Below are 23,385 nucleotides of genomic sequence, written 5' to 3'. Positions count from 1 at the left end.
AATAAGGAAGAAAAATAAAAAGATTACAAATAAATGAAGGAAAAAGAAAGAAAAAGGAAAAAGAAAGGAAAGAAAAGGAAGAGAAAAGGGGGAAAGCAGTAATAAAGACTCAGTAAAGAAAAAGAGAAAGAGATAAAACGAAAAGGGAAAATAAAAAGGAAGAAAGATGAAGTATAAATGAAACAAAGCAAAAGAAAAAAAAATCAAACAGAATAAAACAAAAGATATAATTGAAGAATGAAAGAAAAGAAGAAAGACAGACAGATAGAAAGGAAGAAAAAATAAATAAAAGAAAAGAAAGAAAGAAGGGATAGAAAAGAAGAGACGGACAAAATAATGGGTGAATTAAAGAAAGGGTGGGAGGAATACTTGTGGGTACTTGTTACTACTAGTGGCCATCGATTTTGAGCAAGAAAAAAACGCGGACATCGTGAGATGTGATAACCCTCTAGCCATCTTAAATATTATCTTAAATATCGTGAAAGATAAGAAAGAAAAAAGATAAGAACGTTTTCAGAATACCACTTATCTTTATTTTGTTTTTATCTTTTAGCGCGCTTTTGTATCATATGCGCGAATTATAAATTTACGCGCTCAGCATCGATGGAAAGCAAGATAAGAAAAAGATAAGAACAAAAGATAAGAAAAAGATAAGAACGTTTTCAGAATACCAATTTGTGAACGTGACGTAGATAAGAACAAAATTAAGATAAGAACGTTTTCAGAATACCGCCCCTGGTTGCAGTACGGAAGCAGACGTGGTTGCAGTACGGAGCAGACGTGGTTGCTGTACTGAACAGACGTAGTAACTGGTCGTAAGCAGACGACGGAGGAAATTACCAGAATCCATGGGTATGGTCGTGGGAGCTTGGTTACGGAGAAACCCATACTTATGGTCGAGATAGCTTAACTACAGGAATCAGATGCATATGGTCGAGAGAGCTTAACTACACAAGCTAGAAGGATATGGTCGGGTGAGCTGTTGGAGCTGACAACAAAGAGTGTAGCCGTCTGGAGGTAGCCTGGTGGTGGTACTGGCTGGTTCGAGGCTTGTGCGAGTGTCAACTGTGGCAGTATATCTCTGCCAAACGGATTCGCGACTACAAGTTTGGAAATCGACGGGGCAAAAACGACCCGCCGGCGGCAGGCGTCCTGACAAGACCCACGCCCACCGAGCGATTTCGTCACAATATATATATATATATATATATATATATATATATATATATATACGAAACCGAGATTTATCGATGATTTATCTTCACTTAATCACAAATACAATAGACAAATGACCTACCATTTTAAAGCTTAGAATCTCTTCTTTCATTTGGTATTACGTAGATAGATCCTCATTCACGCATGAGTGAGAAAAAACAATTCGAAAAAAGGATGCCAAAAACTCATTTGTTTTTCGTTCTTGTGAATTACATTTATTTCTTAAATTATTACCAAAAATGTGTTTGCCAGTAACTTGACAGTGCCTGCCTCTTATGGCTTTGCTAGAAGGTGAAACATTACTTTCTTTTTTTCTGCAAGTAAAAAGACACCTTGAATGATCTAAGTTTTCTGAACATTTTATTACATGTAGCATACTTGTATGGCCGATGAACTCTAGTCACTATGTGGGCCTTCATGACCACCACGGATACATTTTGATTTATCATAGAGATCATCAGTAAGAGACTTGCTTGAATTTGCTTTAAGATCAATAACAGAAATCGCCTAATTTATTTCTCAGTGTCATCCTATTCCATATTTAAAATCAAATTATTCCATTTAATGTTGGATATCAACTGAACTGGGCACGATTTCTGTTGAATATTAAGCACTCATTTTATGTTTTACTGATCTTGCAGCATGCAAAATCCATTTTTTGGCAGTGGATAGTCTCAGACCGTGTTACAATGCCAATGTTGTTTTCTGTATACCACTGACATTACGAAAATCTAGATGTCATTGCTATAAAAATGCAGATGTTACGGATTTTAATTGATTTATATCGACGTGTGGTACAATTCTTCATTTTCATATTCACCTACTCTAGCTGTCGTTTCATTTCATTTCAAATAAACATTTTCCTTCATTTTACAAAATTTCATTATTGTCAACAAGAATTCATATGAAATCCTACCTCATAATCATGACTGACAAAGATGCATTTGGTTATTTCAATAAATTATTGAAATAACCAAATGCATCTTTGTATATTTTTTCTTAATCTATACACAACAAAAAAAGTAAGTCCCCCTTGAACAAACATCAATAATTTCCGAACCAATGCGAATTTTTTAATATATTTTTACATGAGCGTGTAGGTAATTTTATACGCTACCCTCTGAAGAAATGTTATGGACGTAATTTACGTCAAGCTTCAGTGAGCACCGTCAGAAGGCAAAAATGTTACTTTTCAAAAGTCACAAGCCAAAAAATCATGACTTTGATTCCATTTGATTGGAACTGATTCCACATTCTCATCATGAAAAATAGTCAGGCGGCTTGTAAAAGGTACTTTCTAAAAGACGATACGATTTTTTGGCTAAATTTCACGGTTGAATAAACACAAGTCCAAATTTGCCATAATTGGATTTTTTACACATTTTCATCAATAAAAATTATATAATATGATGACAGTTATTTTTGGGAAGAGTACCTTCAACAATATTCATCGTTTCACGGTTCAATGAACATTTATTGAAAACAAAATGATTTTCAAATATTATAGGCAAGTACCGTTTCATTTTGGTAACTGAAACTGATCTTTTATCAACTTTTTCGTTATGTTCATGACCAATTAAGATGCTTCAATGATTCAAAGGCGTTTAATTAAACATTCACGCTTGAATGAACATGTGGAATGTGATTAGCTCTTTTTTACGTTATTGGAAAAAATGCAACTTGTAACTATGGATATCTGTCACAAACCTCCTTGCATGGTTTATTTGATTTGATTTTTATGAAAATCCCGATGTTTAATGCATCAGTGAGCACACAATATTCGAAAATTATGCAAATGAGAAGAAAGTTCAAGGCCTTGGCCCCACTCTGTGCCGTATTGAATTGTTATTTTGGTGTGCGCGCCTTTTGGATAGTGTTACTCTGAAGCCATGTGCGAAGTTTCATGAAATAACTTTTGGCAGAAGTAACAAAAACCGTCCATGAAACAAATCCCTTATTTCATATTTGTTGAAATTTTGACTTCCTCTCTCATAGACTTGTGTACATTATGGGTGCATATGTTTAAGAATAAGTAACCCCTTATTCAATATGGTGGAACTTTTTTCAAGGCTGTCTTTAGCAATGTCATTTGGCAGTAATGTTTATCAACCTATGGGCAGAATTCTGTGCAAAAATTAAATCTATTTGTTTATCTACGGATGAGTGAGCACGCATCAAAGTGAGAAATTGGGTATTTTCAATGCCACAGACTCCTTTAAAGGGTAATAAGGTGAATATTGGGGGCAAATTCGGTTTCAAATGTGACTTTAATTGCTATTGTTTTTATCATCCATCATTTCTATCACCACACACTTACCGAACTTAACATTTTCATGGTTGAGCGAGCACAATCGAAAACTTAGGAATGAATAATCTTTATACTGCATAAAAGTATTATTTTCCTAACAATTTCTCATGATCAGTTTAATTTATGGACAAATCAGTGGTGGATCCAGAATTTGAAAATGGGGGAGGGGCCTATAATCGGGGGAGCCACCAACATTTTCAAATTTTAATATGACCTAACAAGTTATTGAGGATACTACCAAAATCCCTATGATGATACGTCACAATACAGGGGCTGCGGAACGGTTTTCAAAGTGCGGGGGAGGGGCTGAGCAAAAAGTGGGGGGGGGGGGGCTGACCATGCAAAAAATCACAATCGTATGGTCATTTTTACATTTTTGTACATGATTTTGGAAAAAAAGGTGTGGCCCCTACCCCCGCTTCCGATATTGTGCTCACTCAAACATGAACATACGATATCAAAATTGTATGTGGAGTGGCTAAATGATGGATAGCAAAACAGAATAACACCATAAAATTTACCTAAAATCAACTTTTGCCCAACTTTGTATTTGCACAATCTGAAAAACGACTCTTGTGACTTTCAAAAATTGTCATTTTTAATTCAATCTTTAATTACTCATGCATGAATCAACCGATCAATTTCGTTTTTCCCCAGGAGTTGCTTAATGAGTGTAGAAAACCACCTACGAGATATCATATCTCAAAATAACTCCATTCAAAAGTTACAGCAATTTGATTTAGGGGGACTAACTTTTTTTGTTGTGTATATATACTTGAAGTCAGTTCATTAGCCTTCTTTTCGAGTTCAATCTGAAGTAATATCATTATTCATTAAGGCTGAACTTTTTTTTTTTTCAAATCATTTGTGTGTCTTTGTATACAATAATACTTTGCACATTTTGTCTGCACTTTCTCATTTTAGTGTAGGACAAAGTGCGTTGTTGTATAATTCTTTATATACATATATTTGAAAAACAGTTGGATAAAAGATGACCATTAGATATTGGAAACCAAGATAGAAGTTGTTCCTTGTGATGCCACCAATCACATAAACGTGAAAACCCAGACTTGGCTAATTTGTCAAAGTAGCAGTTAATTCATGACATGTGCTGCCTGACTATGTCATTTCTATACCTGACGTCAGACAAAGCAAATAAAGAGAAGCACAAGATGAATATTAAATGACATTAGTATGATCTTAATCTAAAATGCATCAAATTAAAACATGTCAGAGGCAGAGTAGGCCTACGTATCTATAACAATTCTGGACCGAGTCATTTTTTTTACGTTTTATTAAAAATACGACTCGGGCCTCGTTTTGAAAAGCGCCTTAGGCCAAAGGAATGGCGACGCAACCTGTGTATCAAATAGAGAATAGTAGTATCGAACACAATTGAATACAATCAGTTTGCATGGTTTGTGTGCGTGCCAGTGCCATATAAACTTGTAATATCTTTGTAAGTGAACGGCAAATGGGCTGCCGGGGCCAAAGTTATCCCAGTCTGTCCAAGTCCTCTCTATTTACTTGACATTAAATATTTAGACAATTATAAGATCATATTACCTTATACTCCTTCTATAATATCCAATCAACGACAAGGCATGTGACATGTACAAGGATTCAGCGTTATTCCCTTTGCAAGCTGCGGTAAACTTTATACTAATTAATAAACGTGACGGCAGCAGGCACTGATTCAAAGCCGATGCAGAGAGATAAGGGCCTGCGTATTAATGAATGCAAAGTCTATATTGATTTTTGGTAAAGGAAATATATATGATTTCATATGGATATAAAAAAGAACAGAAATTAAATTTCATCGTTTCAAAAAATTTACTGAATTTGGTAATGTTGGGTCTAAACCCATTTCACTTGTGTACTGTCAAATATTTCTAACTTTAATTTCAAATTAGTCCCATTTAATGATGGCAACACCCTGGTGCTTGAAGATGTAGATGAGTGTAATATCTACGCTTTTTTCCTGAGAACTTAGTCAATCCATATTTTGTTATCATTTTATACTTTGAGCAGATTTTTTTAATTGTAACTTATTTATTCAGGATAAAGATAAAACATGATCAGTCGAGGCTGTTTTATATCATGGTCCTGACACACACAACAAATATATGCAACGACTATAATGGCTCAAAATATAAAAGTTCATAAAATGGTCTGACCTAGTAGGAAATACAGGTGGAAAGAAAAAAAAAGAAAGAAAGATGAGAGAGAGGGAGAGGAAGGAAGAAGAAAGAGAGAGATAGGGTGAGAGAGGATAAAGGTGAAAATGTTATAGATATTTATATAATTATCAGATTATACCTATCATCATTTTCATTAATATAGTATCCACTAATCGGTGTTTTCATATAATGAGGGATTGTTAGGGAGTAAAACTTTTTCTGATACATTGGGAAATCCAGGGTTTACCAGGGGACATGTCATGGACCTGGGAAGCGGGGGTGCTGCGTGTATTATTTTCCAAAGGCAACACCCCCAAGAATTCTGGACAGTGTGATAAAATGGAAATATATATAACCAAAATTACCTACATTTTTATTTTTTATAGAAACCCTTTCTTTTTTTTCAAATTTCTCGTGAAGAAAATGACCTTCATTTTGAAATGAAATACACACATTGAAATGAAATACACACATTTGAGACAATTACGAGTTCATTTCAATAAAATCAGAAAAAAGGGGAAAGAGCTAGAGGATATGGCATCATCGTTCCATTTATTGCATATTCATGGCCACATGCTGCGCAGTAATATCATTTGCAAAATACAGTGTTAAATTTTTTATATTCAAGAATTTTGTTATTTTTTATGAGATTTCGATGAAATTTTCCGCAATTTGCCCATCTAATTTTACTCCATTTATTAATATATTGTTGTATGGGCCCGGAATACCCCTTTAATTCGGTCGAGGTCTATTTCAAATTACTTGGTATAAGAAAGGAAGACAAGTTTTAAAGGGAGAAATATTCACTAACATTGTCAGTCACTATTGGCGCCCTTGGCACTGTTAGCGATTTGTATTAACATTCGCTCCACTGTAAGCTTCTGCTGGGCCTTTTATTGTTTATAGGAATTCGGCTAAGCTTCTGTGAGTTTATCGATACCGATAGGCCCCCTGTTAGTTCTCTGTTAGTGAAAACAATGCGTCTAGGCGGTGGTCGCCCTTGACAGATGTGACTGGCCCTATTGTTAGCGTTCTGTTACGCTAACAGGCACCTTTCGCAATCCTCTACAACGCGAGATTAGAGTCGGGTAACTCAAAAGTTAACGATTAATCATAGACTTCGATTTTCAGATTGATTGTACGTTACAGTCAATACAATCAAACGTAGAAAACTGTTCTACAATCATTGCTTAGCTTTGTGTTACAGGCCCTATAGATATTGCTTTTCGTGTGCAAATCTCTTTCATACGATACCAGCATGGAGCTATAATAGCTCTATGATACCAGCATGCCATGCCATTTGCCTGCCTGAGCTCGCGGCGGGACTGTACCTGCATCATGGCTATGACTCCAGCTGGCTAGAGACATGCGAAATGTAGATTATGACATGGATAAGAAAGTGGTTTTTCAGACAAATCGAGTACATATTGAGTAAGGAAAAACTTACCGAATTAAGGCTTAGATAGATCATTACAATCCATCGAATCGATATTGCATTTAATGTACATTATTGGTGGATCACTGGCAATTGATTCCATGAGTCAGATCACCTCTCCAGCCGGAACCATTTTCGCAAGCGTTGACATATATACACAGCATGCAATAGGCCATAAACCGTCTGAAAAAAACATCTAAATTTGCGGGGTTTTCTTCATTTGCCTGCTCCTAATACACAAACGATATGCCTCTAGCATACAATGTAATGGGCAGTATGTTTTACTTTCCACAGAAATGGGGGATTTCCCGGGGGGGGGGGGGTACACTTCCGTTGATGAGTGGATACCAGGCGCGACCATGGGGTTTTGAAAAGCACCCTAAACAATGGAAGTAAGTCTTTTCCAGATTATGAAAACGCATCTCTTAAGTACTTGGGTTGTGACACCCTACAAGTATTGGAAATATATCCCGTTTTTCAGTATTTTAATCATCGTTTTTGACACCCTTATAACGCTACATATGCCTATACGTAACGTTCTTACCCACTCTTTCCCTTTTAACGTATGGTCGCGCCTGGTATCCACTATTCAATGGGAGTGGGCCCCCCGGGCGGCTTCTCGAGCTCTGGGAGGAACCAAAAGTGGATTTGGAAAGTCGTCCTAAATCGGATAAATCACTGTTACCATAGTAGCAACCAGAATTTTGCACACGAAAAGCATATTGAATGTTTCCGTCGCAGATGCGAAACAAACAAAAAATCTCATGTCACACAATTTGCATTGCAGGACAGAATTTTACGACCATGATGACGGGCCAAAAGAGTCTCTTCCAAAATCAACTACCGTCGGTAAATAAGCATGCGCGTCCTCAAACGATAGGTCGGGAACAACGTTTCTGTGCGGCCGCCACTGAGGTATCACATTATCATGCATTCATGTACAACACGTATTATTGCATAATTACCAAGTAATTTATAATCCAATAAATATGAATTACATATAACGTCTTTAGCTTTCGGCTTCAATACGTACATTGCACACACACTACCCCATGTTACTAATTTACTTATTCCTCTTTCTTCTAACCCTAATAGTCCAGCAGAACCACAACATGACCGTCAAGTTGGGTATGTATGCATTTTTTTTTTATGAAAGTTGTAGTGTAGGGTGTCTACTTCAAGAATCCGATGGGTGCCACTTGGGCACCCTTGGGCATTTTTTTTTTATTGATGTCATAGGCCACGCCCACTTTTTTACATACCTCTTAAATATGATTTTCATATTTTACGAAATGAACATGTCATGTTTGGTATCAAATTAAAGCTAATGACAAATCAAATGCAAATATGGATCACTGGGCATTTAAATCACACGTATGTCAGTTAAAAGTCATTTATGGTCCTTACAAATGTAAGTAATACATATAAGGCGAAAAATATCATGTTCTGAATACAAATAGGTTAGGTATTGTATGCATTTTGGGCTGAAAGTTAAGGTTCGGGTGCGCTTATTAAGAATCCGATGGGTGCGACCTTGGCATCTTCAGGAATTTTATTTATGTGACGTCATAAACCACACAAATTTTCTTACATTCCTCTTAATTGTTAATTTTTTTTACAAACATATCATGTTTGACATAAAATTATAGCAAATGCAAAATCAAATCCACAAAAATGAATCACAAGGCACTTTTATTAAAGGTCATTTAAGGTCATGAAAGGTCAAGTTAGGTCACAAGCAATGCAGCATATAATGCGGACTCATGTTTGATATACAAACAAATTGAGCATTAAATGTATTTTTGGCTGATAGTTAAGTTGAGGATGTGTATATTTAGAATCTGGCTACTTTGATACCCTTAGGGCAACGTCTTTTTCTGACGTCATAGACCACACCATCCTTTCCATATAGGTCAACCTCTTATTTATGACTTACTGTACAGTGCGTCCCACAAAAAAAGAAACCGAGATTTATCGATGATTTATCATAACTTAATCGCAAATACAATAGACAAATGACCTACCATTTTAAAGCTTAGAATCTCCTCTCTCATCTGAAATTACTTAGATTATTTTCACGCATGAGTGAGCAAAAACAATTTGAAAAGGGGATACCAAAAAGTCACATGGCGGGCCGTATCTGGGTTTTAAAAAGAAAACCACATTTTTAAAATGTTCAATATCTGCTCTTTAATTTGATACCTCAATTACAGAAAATGGTCAAGAAAAAACAAAGTTCTGGTTATTTGAAATAAGGCTTGAATTTCAATAATTTCATAAAATGAAGAGGTTTTACAGGCCAGCGTTCAAACTCACTCGACACTCCGTTTTGTTGACGATCAGCCATGCATTAAGTCTTTTGTTACCGTGCGATAGCTTCTGTGGGAAACCGGTGAAAAGACGTTTATCTAACGAAATTATGGAAATACATTGTTTCGAGGGATCATAACTTGTTTACTACTTGACCATTTGCTGTGATTTAGGTATCAAAGAAAAGAGAACATATTGAACTTTTTAATCATGTGATTTTCTTTTTAAAATTCAGATACCCCCCGCCAAATGAGTTTTTGGCATCCTTTCTTCGAATTGTTTTTGCTCAATCATGCGTGAATGAGGAATAATTTACGTAATACCAGATGAAAGAGGAGATTTTAAGCTTTACATTGGTAGGTCATTTGTCTTTTTTATTTATGATTAAGTTATGATAATTAATCGCTAAATCTCGGTTTCGTTTTTTCTGGGACGCACTGTATAGTCCGGGTGCCACTTGGAGAAGGAGAAATTTTCATAATAATAATAATAATAATCCGCTTTTATATAGCGCTTAATCCATCAGAACGACGTGTCTAAGCGCTTTACAGATATAATATTACCCCGGTCATCGGACTCAATTAGTCATTCCCGCACACAACGTGTGCACATCCTCCACTCCCTGGGGAGTATTCCAGTCAGTCGCCTGTGAGGCGCACATAGTACTGGACAAGCTACAATGACTTTCACATCCTACCGGGTACCGGTAGAGCCTCTAGAGCATCTAGACCAGTTTTTTTTTTTAATATGAATAATATGAAGTAAACAGGCTGTATCCTGAACATTAACCCGTGAGGGCGCTTTTTTCAAAATGGCCGCCGAATTTTCATAAAATTTGAATATTCATACATAGATTTTGACAAAAGCATCCAATTGCCATGAAATTAGTGTCATATGAAAGCCAAAGATATTCCCTACAATTTGGTACTATTTATAGGGGATAAGTAGGTCATTTGGCCGAGATTTTAAGCAGAAAACTGCATTTTTTGTATTTTTTTCTCAAAAATTTAAAATTTAGCAAATACATGATTTTACATAATTCTAAGAAAAATAAATCAATTACCTTGAAATGTTCTTGAAAACCTTATTGATATCCTATCATCACGTCGATGAAATTCCAACTCTGTATCATCCTTCTAAGCAAATTTATGATGTATCAAACTTGAATTCTTCAATATCAGAAATGTTGCTTTTGTATGCATTTCCATAGACTTTATACATATAACATGTATAATGCATTTATGTTATAATGTTTACCGGTAGTTAAAAATCAAATGCAATTATCTCAGCTTTTTAACCACTTGGAGAGTTAAGAGTAGGCTTTTATTTATCAGCTACATAAAAAATGTTGGCACATCAAGGCCTGGCCCTCTCATGGGGGTGGGGTGTCGAAGTCACCCCCGCCCTTTGCTATATCATGCTGTTGTATATTGCCTATTTGTTAGAAATATAACCGATTTTTGGAGCACCCATGGAGGCAAAAACAGGCATTTCTGCTATACAGTACAGCCACTTTGATTGCTTTGAAACCACTTGGAGAGGAAAAAGTAGGCTTTGTTCTACCAGCTAAATCTAAAGAAGTGGCACATCGAAGGTCTACCCCTCTCGGGGGAGGGGGGAGGCTTTTGCTTGATATTGCCAATTTATTTGAAAATTCACAATTTTTGATCCAACATTGAGGTCAAAAAGCGTTTGTGCTTTGTTGTACACCCCATTTTATTGATTTGAAACCGCTTAGAGAGGAAATAGTAGAATAGAGTATAGTTTACCAGCTACATATAAATAAGCGCTGGCACGTCGAACCCTAGCCCTCTCATGGACTGTCTAAGTCAACCCCCCTCTATATCATGTATATTCCCTATTTTATTGGATATTTCACCATTTTGGATCACCCAGTGAGGCAAAAGCTGTTTCTAATATAGTACAGCCAATATTATTTTCTTGCAATGACTTGGAGAAGAAAGAGTAGGCTTTGCTCTATCAGCTATAAAGAAGTGTTGGCAAATCGAAGCTTATCGAAGCCTAATGTTCAGGGGCTGTAGAATTTACTTTACCAATTTTTGGTATTTGACTATCTATTGGACATTCACAATTTTGGATCACCCATTAAGGCAAAAGGGCGTTTCTACTATAGAGTACAGCAAATTCTATTTATTTGCAATGACTTGGAGAGGAAAGAGTAGGCTTTGGTGTATTAGCTCCATATAAAAAAAAATGTTGGCAAATCGAAGCCTATCTCCTTCAGGCTGTAAAAAATTCCCCACCAATTTTTGGTATTTGGCTACTTGCTGAAAATTCACTATTTTGCAGCCCCCATTGAAGCAAAAAGGCGTCTCTGATATATAGTTCTGCCACTTTTATTGCCTTAAAACCGCTTAGAGAGGAAAGAAAAGGCTTTGCTCTATCAGCTATAGAGATGTGCTGGTAATAAAAGCCTACCCCCTTCTGGGGGCTGTCGAAATCACCCCCTGTATCATTTGCATTATTGCCTATTTATTGGAAAATTCACAATTTTTGAGCCCCCATTGAGGAAGAAAACACATCTCTGATATATAGGTCTGCCACTTTTACTGCCTTGAAACCAATTGAGGAGGACAGAGTATCCTTTGCTCTATCAGCTACCTAGATAGAAGTGTTGGCACATTGAAGCTTACCCATCTGGGCGGCTGTCAAACCATTCCCCCCTCCCCTTTGCATTATTGCCTAATTATTTGAAAATTCACAATTTTGAGCCCCCATTGAGGCAATATGCACTTCTGCTGTATAAAAATCCCGATTTCATTTTCTTGAAACCATTTAAAGAGCAAGGAGTAGGTTCCCCTCTATCAGCTATATATGTCGAATTGCTGCCATATCGACGCCTGACCCACTTCAGGGGACTATAGCTGTTACCCCACCTTTTTTACGATTTTTGCCAATTCATTGGAAAAATCGCCATTTTGAAGCCCCCATTGAGGCAGAAAGGTGTTTCTGGTATATAGTAGAGCCACTTCTTTATATATAGCTGATAGAGGAAAGCCTAATATTTCCTCTCCAAGTAGTTTCAAGGCGGTAATAATGGCAGAACTATACCTCAGAACCGCCAATGGGGGCACCAAAATGGTGAATTTCCAATAAGCAATAATGAAAAGGGGGTGGGGGGATTTCAACAGTCCTCTGATGGGGATATGCTTTTATTTTCGAGCATGTCTTTATATGTAGCTGTTAAAGCAAGGCCTTTAATCTATATATCAGAAATGCCTTTGCCTCAATGGGGGCTCCAAAATTGTGAATTTCAAGAGGGGGGGGGGGTAATCTTTATATGTAGCTGATAGAGCAAAGCCTATTGCCATGATTGTTTCCTCTCCAAGTGGTTTCAAGGTGTTAAAAAAGGCGGAGTTGTAATCAGAAATGACTTTTTGCCTCAATGGTGGCTTCAAAACGGTGGATTTTTTTTTTCGATAAATAGGCAATAATTCAAAAGGGATGGGGTAATTTCGACAGCCTCTCGGAGGGGGTAGGCTTTTATTTGCCAGCACTTCTTTATATGTGGCTGATAAAGCAAAACATATTCTTTCCTCCCTAAGTGGTTTCAAGGCAGTAAAAGTGGTAGAAATATATATCAGAACGCCTTTTTGCATGAATGGGGGCTCCAAATGGTGAATTTTCCAATAAATAGGCGATAATGCAAAAGGGGTGGGGTTATTTCAACAGCCTCCCGGAGGGGGTAGGCTTTTATTTGCCAGCATTTCTTTATAGGTGGCTGATAAAGCAAAACCTGTTCTTTCCTCCCTAAGTGGTTTTAAGGCAGTAAACGTGGAAGAACTATATGTCAGAAGTGCCTTTTTGCCTAAATGGGGGATTCAAAATGGTGTATTTTTCAATAAATATGCAATAATGCAAAAGGGAATGGGTGATTTCAATTGCATCCCGGAGGGGGTAGGCTTTTATTTGCCAGCTCTTGTTTATATATAGCTGATAGAGCAAAGTCTACTCTTTTCTATCCAAATCAATGCAAGAAAATACAATTGGCTGTACTATATAGTAGAAATGTCCTTTTGCCTCAATGGGTGATTTGAAAATAGGCAATATATATGGTATAGAGAGGGGGGTGACTTCGACAGCACCTGAGAGGGCTAGGGTTTGATGTGAGTGCGCTTATTTATGTAGCTGGTAGAGCGAACTCTACTCTTTCAAATCAATAAAATGGGGTGTACTATAAAGCACAAACGCTTTTTTGCCTCAATGTTGGGTCCAAAATGGTGAATTTCCAAATGGATTAGCAATAAGCAAAAGGGGGGGGGGTGACCTCCACAGCCCCCCCCCCCTCCCGAGAGGGGTGGGCTTCGATGTGCTACTTCTTTCGATGTAGCTGGTAGAACAAAACTTACTCTTTTCCTCTCCAAGTGGTTTTAAAGTGATTAAAGTGACTGTACTGTATAACAGAATTGCATTTTGCCTAATTGGGTGCTTCAGAAAATAGTGCTTTTCCAATAAATAGGCAATATACAACATAATATAGCCACGGGGTGGGGGGGGGAATTCGTCACCCCCACCCCCTGAGAATGTTAGGCTTCGATGTGCCAACATTTTGTTTTATATAGCTGATAGAGAAAAGCTTACTCTTAACCCTGCAAGTGATTAACTAGCGGAGATAATTGCATTTAAGTTTGAGCTATTTAACTATACATTATACATACATGTATTATACATGTTATACGTATTAGTCTATGGAAATGCATATAAAAGCAACCTTTCTGATATTGAAGAATTCAAGTTTTATACCTTACAAATTTGCTTAGAAGAATGATACAGAGTTGGAATTTCATCAACGTGATGATAGTATATCAATAAGGTTTTCAGTAACATTTCAAGGTCAATGATTCATTTTTCTTAGAATTATGTAAAAAACATGTATTTGCAAAATTTTAAATTTTTGGGAAAAAATACAAAAAATGCAGTTTTCTACTTAAGATCTCGGCCAAATGACCTACTTATCCCCCATAAATAGTACCAAATTGTAGGGAATTTATTTGGCTTTCATATGACACTAATTTCATGGCAATTCGATGCTTATGTCAAAATCTATGTACGAATATTCAAATGTTATGAAAATTCGGCGGCCATTTCGAAAAAAGCGCCCTCACGGGTTAATGTTCAGGATACACCCTGTTTACCTCATATATTCATATTCAGCGTAAAAAACTGGTCTGGAGGCACTATATGAAAATTTCTCCTTCTCCAAGTGAAACCTTGCTCAATTATAACCCGGACTGTATCTCTTTTCTAGTGTACGGAATAAACATATCATGCTGGGTATCGCTTATGGAAAATGGAGTGTACATTTATTAAAAAAAAAAAAATAATAATAATAATAAATCACATGCCAAGGTCACCTTTAGGTCATTCTAGCTCATGAAAGGTCTAATAAAGGCGGGAGTTTATCAGTACTTGTGTAAATTCCTCAACAATCTCGACTGCATGTCTCTGACTTAACTGTATACTTCGTCATGTTCGTTTCACACTTGCAATATGAATTATGAAATACATGATTCGACGGCTGGGCAGCAACTGCACTGGTGACACTGCATCTGCAAGGGGAGCAACCACTGTGTCATGAACAAATATGGGTAGGCCTAATGTCCTGTTCCACGTACTCGGGTAGGTCTAATGTCCTGGTCCACGTAGTATCAGTTATCTTTTAAAATATGTCATGGGAGTAGAGCATAATCTATATAAGTTTTCTCTGACAACACTGCAGTGGCGTACCTAAGATTTTCCAACCACAAATAAAGGATTTCGTACCAGAAAAAAATTGAGAAGCCAAAAAAAAAAGAAAAAGAAAAAGGTCTTCAAGTTCAAAGAAGCGGGCCACTTGTGGCTTTGTGGCTCGTCAGGGATCAGTTGTGACTCGTCGGGAGGGGGGGGGGTGCAGGGATACGTCCTTTGCATGGGTTATGACTCGTCCGAGGGGCAGTCTGCCCCCTCTGCCCCTCACCCCGTAGGTACGCTAATGCAATACTGGCATTTTTGTTCTACTCCCATGACATCTTCAGAAGATAACTGATAGTACATGGAACAGGACATTAAACATAGTGTGTTTTTATTTTTGTATAAATTTACATTCCATTTTCCATAAACTTTCATTTGATACCAAACATGATATGTTTATTCCATACACTAGATCATACATAAGTCATAAATAAGAGGTTGTCCAATGTGAAAAGGATGGTGTGGTTTATGACGTCAGAAAATGACGTTGCCCCAAGGCTACCAAAGTAGCCCCTGTCAGATTCTTAAAATACAGATCCTCACTAAAGCCCAAAATACATATGATACACAATTTGTTTGTATTCCATTCATGACATAGTCGCATTATATTTTGCAAACGACCTTTAATTGCCCTGAATGCGTTCTAAATGCCTTGTGATTCAAATATGTGGTTTTGATTTTGCATTTGTACTCATTTGATATCACACATGATAATGTTGTAGTAATTCAGAGGAATGTAAGAAAGATTGTGTGGTTTATAACGTCAGAAAAGTAAAAATTCCTCAAGATGCCAAGGTCGCATCCATCGGATTCTTAATATGCGCACCCTCAACTTAACTTTCAGTACAAAATGCACATAATTCGTAACTGATTTGAATTTAAACATTATATTTTTCGCCTTATATGTATTACTTACATTTGTAATGCAATTTGACCTTTTATGAAAAAAACGACCTTTAACTGACATAAGTGTGATGTAAATGCCCAGTGATCCATATATTTGCATTTGATTTGTCATTAGCTTTAATTTGATACCAAACATGACAGGTTTTTTACGTAAAATATGAAAGTCATATTTAAGAGGTATGTAAAAAGTGGGCGTGGCCTATGACGTCAATTTTTAAAAAATGCCCAAGGGTGCCCAAGTGGCACCCGTCGGATTCTTGAAGTAGACACCCTACACTACAACTTTCAGCAAAAAAAATGCATATATACCCAACTTGACGGTCATGCAATAATTTTGATCATATCTACCCGACTATAACCTACCTTGGCTGTTTTAAAGCTTAAAGTCCAGGGGGCCTTTTTGCCCCCCCTCTAAGATCTAGGCCGCGGATTGCGCGTTCGTGACGAACATTTGCATGAAGGTAGAGCATAACATATCTACCCCACGGCACAGGTAAATTGAAAAAAATTCACATGTGTGTATATATATAAATATATATATATATGTGTGACTTAACTTTGCTAATTTATTCATGAAATCATATTATTTGCTTTAGTTTTCCAAATGAAACTCATACAAAGCTAAATTGTAATGAAAATAGGTCACCATCGCTACATCATATTATGTTAAAACGAAAGACGGCACCTCACTGAAACGAAGATTAATAGAGTCTCATTATCCAGAAGAACGACCCACCAAGATGTCCAACAAAATCTGTATTGCTTTCCCTGTGTACATATTTTCTTTCATTTTTATGTAGACGATGTACTCACGACCTAGAAAAATCCGACACACCGACCCTCTTTTGTACACTCAACCCAGTCAAACAAATACGCAAGAGCACAAATACAACACACACACATCCACACACATAAACCATAGATCGTTTACGATATTGACCTTGTTTTTCGACACATCCCTTTGTTAGTTGTTGGCTGGTCCTGGAGCAGTCGCCTTTTGATAGGCGCGAAAATAGATTCGGGCCGTATATGGGAATTCCCCCATTGATAAATAAGCCTGTTTCGAAATGTTTTCAAATTATGTTGGTTGCGGAGTATAAGCTCTGGGATTAACGGAGGCTTCAAGGACAGAGAAAATGTATTGTCAAATGACCTTCATGACAAAGAACATCGAAAAAGTAGTAGTAGTAGTAGTAGTAGTAGTAGTAGAAGAAGAAGAAGTAGTAGTAGTAGTAGTAGTAATAGTAGTAGTAGTAGTAATAATATAATAATAATAGCTGGATTTATAAAGCGCTTTTTGCCAGAGGATACAAAGCGCTGCTACTATTACCCCGGCTTTAGCTCGAGCTACCATCACCGGCGCTCAGTGCATGCAAGGAACTACTCCTGCCGGGTACCCATTCACCTCACCTGGGTCGAGTGCAGCACAGTGTGGATAAATTTCTTGCTGAAGGAAAATACGCCATGGCTACGATTCGAACACACGACCCTCTGTTTCAAAGGCGAGAGTCAGAACCACTAGACCACGACGCACCCACTACTAGTAGTAGTAGTAATAGTAGTAGTAGCAGTAGTAGCAGTAATAGCAGTAGTAGCAGTAGTAGCAGTAGTAGTAGTAGTAGTAGTAGTAGTAGTAGCAGTAGTAGCAGTAGTAGCGGTAGCAGTAGTAGTAGTAGTAGTAGTAGTAGTAGTAGTAGCAGTAGTAGTAGGCTTGGACGTGTAGTTGTTTTGGGGGTAATTCATGCATTTAGTATATATGCCTTGTAACTTTCTTTTTCGACTGAACTGGCCAATATTCTTTTTTCCCAGAATTTTCCCGATTATTAAGTTAATTGTCACAATGTTAACTAATAATGATTTTTATACTATAGATGGGGAAAACCAGCTAGTGACAAAAGAGATTTTTTTTACATGAGATTCCTTTTAATAGACATGACAATACGCCAGCTGCAGACTGCACCTTGCTACCAGAACCCAAAATGGCGCCAAAAACTATACACAATAGCACCGTATGACGGGGATTTCCACGGTTTAATGTTGCAATGACTGATAGCATGCCAACGTAAAAAAAAACGATGGCTGGGGTGTTGTCATGTAACATGACTAATTTGCAATTATAATAGGCTTTAAATATAACACAAGATCGACATAAAGTTATTTGTTCTCTCAAACAAAAACTGTGGGTTATAACTTGCCGGTGTTAAGCTGAAACACTCAATTCATCAATAAAAGTATGTTTTTAGAAGAAGCAGAAATGTGGATAAATGTATTCAAATTCATATCGCCTATCTGCCTATGGTGACTACAAGTCATGATTAATACGATATTGTGTAGGGCATTTGTCCCCTTGACAGAAATGCAAACCTAGCAGTGCGTATTCCACTGCGTTAATATTATTCTTTCTTATATTAACGAATATCAAATCAACAGAATAAAATGTGTTTTTCTCATCTATTTCTTGTAGGTTGTAAAGTTCAATGGGTTCGCAAAAAAACCAATATGATACCTATTGATTTGAAGAAGAAAATAATATTATTGACACAAGTTGAATAATGATTGAAAAGATATCACGTGAAGGGCCATCATGGTCATGAAGCGAAGGTTGAAGATTAATGAATGACAGAGGGGGAGAAAGGCGGGTCGGAGAGAGGGGGATGAGAGAGAAGGAATGGGAGAGAATCATTACAATTTTAGATAAGGGTCGTTTTACATAAATATATCCTGGTACTACAACAATGTTGGCGCCAGAATAAAAAAACTACCACAGCCATTGGGAATTCCCGTCCAAAAGAGTCTGTTAAGGGATGGTGCATTCTCAGCATTGAAAGAATAAAACTACGCAAAGACCCTCCCATATTCAACCATGCGCATAAACAATCATCGCACATCGTTTGTGATGTTGACCTTGTATTTGCGATACATCCCTTTATTAGATGCTAGCAGTAGTAACCGACTTTTTTTTAACGGCACATAATGTGTAATTGTAACCGTTTAGAGGAATTCCCCCTTTAATATGTTTAATAAACAGCCTACTTTTCACGTACATTTTGTTTACCTGTTTCTATTTGTGGATTTCATTCAAATACAACATTATGCAACAAAATGTACAAATTTTCATTTTATATCAACAAGAATATACAAAAATATTTATAAAAATGAAGGAAATAATGATGGGGGGAAATAAACACATGCACTCGAAGCCACTTACGAAGCCACACACATACATACATACACTAGACTGTATATATAATAATAATAATAATAATTCAATACTTATATAGCGCCTAACAAAATTTCTCTAAGCGCTTTACATCACAAAACCTAACTACTTAACTTAATAAACTAAACTTACTTATCAACTTAACTACCTTACATAACTAAACATCCAACGTAACTACCTTACATATTTAAAATACTAGCTTAACTACGGGCATATTAACTGTAAAAATCATACTATTTACGGAAGAGATATGTCTTAAGTGCTACTTTAAAGGAACTTAGAGAAGAATGGGATCTTAAGCTAAGAGGAAGTGAGTTCCAGAGTGTAGGAGCCACAACTGAAAAGGCTCTGTCGCCATGGGTGTGGGAGGTTGCACTGGGAACAACTAAAAGGTTCTTGTTGGATGACCGAAGTGATCGGGAGGGTTGGTAGGTGTTGATCATGCTCGCGATGTATGAGGGGGACTTTCCTTGGATGCTCTTGAATGTTATGACGAGGATTTTGAAGATAATACGCTTCTCTACTGGTAGCCAGTGCAGTTGCTTGAGTGATTTGGATATATCCTGTTTTCGAGGGACTTTATTGACAATTCTAGCAGCAGTGTTCTGTATTCTTTGTAGCTGAGAGATGAGATTTTGCGGAAGTCCAAAAAGGAGACTGTTATTGTTGTCAAGCCTGCTGGTAATGAAGGCATGGACCAAGGCCTGCGTCGCTTGGGTCGTAAGGTATTGTCTGATCTGTCCTATTCTTCGAATAGCAATCATGGCAGAGCGACAGACTGCTGCAACATGTTCTTTCATCATAAGATGGCGATCCATTATGCATCCAAGGTTTCTTGCGTGGGAGGATGATTCAACTACCTGGTTTCCAATAGCAGCAGACACTGATTCAGGTGAGGGCCGAAAACGTGATGAGAAGTGAACTATGTCTGTTTTAGATTCATTCATCGAGAGCATGTTTTTTCTAGACCAAGCTTTAATATCTGCAAGACATTCACTGATACTGGATAGCGACTGAGCCCTGTCAATTGGTTGAAAAGTCAAATATATCTGGGTGTCATCGGCGTACATCATCGCGTCCAATCCATGTGCTTTTACAATATCATATATTGGAGCACTGTAGAGTGTGAACGTAAGTGGGCCAATCACAGATCCCTGGGCTACCCCACACGTATCACTATAAACTCCTGAGGAAGAGCCGTTTATTGACACTACATGGGACCTGTCTTGCAAGTATGACTGGAACCAACTTAGGACCGTGTCACAAAAACCATAGCGTTCAGCCAATCTTCTTAAGAGGACTCGATGGTCGATCGTGTCGAATGCCGCACTGTAGTCTAAGAGGACCAGCACAACTTCCTTGTGACCATCAAGCGCCAGAAGAATGTCATTTTGGACTCTTATTAGAGCTGTTTAAACCGAATGATGGGCCCTATATGCCGACTGGACATCTGGCAAAAGATTATTAGTTGCCAAATAATCATTGACCTGACAAGCAACTGTTCTCTCAACCAGTTTTGCCGCAAAACTCAAGTTCGATATGGGTCGGTAGCTCTTGAGTTCATTTCGAGGAAGGTTGTCCTTCTTGATCCTTGGTGACACAATTGCCTGCTTCATTGTTTCTGGTACCACGCCTGCTTGAAGACTACTGTTGACGACATCAGTGAGGATAGGAAGCAATGTTGGCGTGCATTTCTTTAGCAAAGATGTTGGAATTGGGTCCAGATTGCAGGTAGAATTGCAGGCTGCTTTGATTGTCTTCAGCACTTCATCTTCTGTGACATCATCGAATTCTGCTAAAGAGGCATCACACGTGTCAGGAACTTGTACAGACATGTCTTGGTTGGGACAACAGTTCAACTCATCGCGCAACTTCTTGATTTTCGTTTCAAAGAAGTCACCAAATGACGTTGCGAGTTGTAGGTCAGAGTCATGTTCAGGAAGAACCATCAGCTGTGTTGGTATAGAAAGGCTGTTAGTCAGACGAAAAAGAGCACGACTGTCAGAAGCACGCACCTTTTCAAGGAAATAACTGGACTTTGCTTGCAGAAGTTGCTCGTTGTATGACTTACAACTATCCAGGTAGCTCTCCTTGTCAACAGTCAGTTTCGTTTTATCAGCACGACGCTCCTTCCTTCGTCGTTCCTGCTTCGCCCGGCGGAGGCTCTTTGTATACCAAGGTGCATGGGGTCTCAATATAACATCATTTTCCTTTGTTGGTGCATGGTCATCAAGGATTCTCCGAAGCTCTTTATCGTATAGTTCCATCAGCTGTTCCGGGTTAGAAACCGGTGTACCATCACTGTACAAATTGGAGGAAGTGATGTCAAGACAGAACTTGTCCATTTCGATGTCTTTCAGATTCCTTGCTGTGATGTGTCTCTTGACTGGGTTAGGCTTAAGCGTATTCAGACGGCATATAATGGCAGAATGGTCTGATGGTAAGCTCTGCGTCGATTTAACCGAGGACACCAAAGAATCATCATCTCTTGAAATGACAAGGTCTAAGGTATGACCTGCCATGTGAGTCGAGCATGTGATGTGATTCCTTAACTTAGACATTCGGAGGATATCCAAGAAATTTAACACTTCTGCTCTGTTCGACTTCTCAATGTGGATGTTAAAGTCTCCTGCAATGATAAGTCTCTGAGGTGATGAGAGAAGTATCTCAAGTAAAGACGAGAACTCCTTGAAGAATGTGCCCAGAGGAGTCTTGTTCTTTTTAGAAGCAGGTGGTCGGTACAGCGCAATAAGCCGAAAAGAACAAAATTTTGACGATGAAACATTCAAATCAAGGTATTCAAAGGACTTAAAGTACTCAAGAGGATTCCTAGATACATGATATCCTTTGTGTAGGAGAACACCAACTCCACCACCTCTCCCACTGTAACGAGGAATATGATGAAAATCAAGATGGGGCAATGTCTCCTTGAGAATAGCAAGAGAATGACTATCCCTCTCATTGCCAGTCAACCATGTCTCTGTCAGAACCATAATGTCTACTCTGTTGGTGATGATAAAATCACAGATGGCGTTACATGTACCACGGGACTTGATAGAGCGTGAGTTCCATAACGCGAACTTTGTAGACGATTCTTGGTTTCTACGAAGTGTGTCACTTGTAGGAATGCTCGTGAGTTGCCTTTCTCTCGATTCGGATGTTCGGTTTGTGACATTATTCTTAGATGTTCGTTGGGAAACGCCTATCTCAACGTTCCTGCTCCCGGTCCTCAAACGTAGATTTCTTCCCCCTCTACATCCTCTACGCTTTAGAATGTTTAATTCCTTCAGCAAATTCCATGTTGAATGGTTAATTCGATTCAAATCAGTGCCTTTGATAGAACGTTTAATTTGGTAAAGCTGCCCATTTGTGTAGTGATGAATTGGTCCGTTCATGATATCGATCTCGAAGTCCAGTACAATGGAGTGGGGAGTCGGACCGACATCAGGTGCACTTGACCATGTAAATATCACAATGGGAACAACTCTTAGGATATATCGCAAGATATATTGTCCCAGCAGCATTTTCAGTCCTTGACATAAGACGACACTATCGGGGAAGATCCGGGGATAAACAAGATCACATGCTCGATGAATAACTACTCAAGATCCGTGGGAAAACTTCTCAGTAACTCTAATCAAATTGTCACACTTATGCACAATTAAAAACGATCCAAGTTGTTCAGACTGTCACATAACTTTACTTTCAACCAACAAAGGAAGGTCAATACGACCAAAAATGTGAAAAACCTTACTTTAAAGACTTATTCTGAGAGCGACCTGAAAAGATCGTGCAGCTTGAGTTAGCGCGGAACATATATATATATATATACAGTGCGTCCCAGAAAAAACGAAACCGAGATTTAGCGATGATTTATCATAACTTAATCACAAATAAAATATACAAATGACCTACCAATGTAAAGCTTAGAATCTCCTCTTTCATCTGATATTACTTAGATTATTCCTTAGTCACGCAGGAGTGAGCAAAAACAATTTGAAGAAAGGATACCAAAAACTCATTTGGTGGGGGGTATCTGAATTTCAAAAAGAAAATCACA

The 23,385-nt window shown here is 37.8% G+C and overlaps 1 protein-coding gene across 1 annotated transcript; it reads right to left on the bottom strand.

Moving 5' to 3' along the window:
• Nucleotides 1-20,737: 20,737 nt before the first annotated feature.
• Nucleotides 20,738-22,318, bottom strand: LOC135155265 (uncharacterized). The gene has a single exon (XM_064104195.1). The coding sequence runs from the start codon at nucleotides 22,316-22,318 to the stop codon at nucleotides 20,738-20,740; it is 1,581 nt and encodes a 526-aa protein (XP_063960265.1).
• Nucleotides 22,319-23,385: the final 1,067 nt, after the last annotated feature.

The sequence above is a fragment of the Lytechinus pictus genome, chromosome 8 (assembly GCF_037042905.1).
Source record: "Lytechinus pictus isolate F3 Inbred chromosome 8, Lp3.0, whole genome shotgun sequence".
Taxonomy (NCBI): Eukaryota; Metazoa; Echinodermata; class Echinoidea; order Temnopleuroida; family Toxopneustidae; genus Lytechinus; species Lytechinus pictus.
The sequence above is the reverse complement of the archived record's forward strand: the minus strand, read 5'-3'. Positions and strand labels throughout refer to the sequence as shown.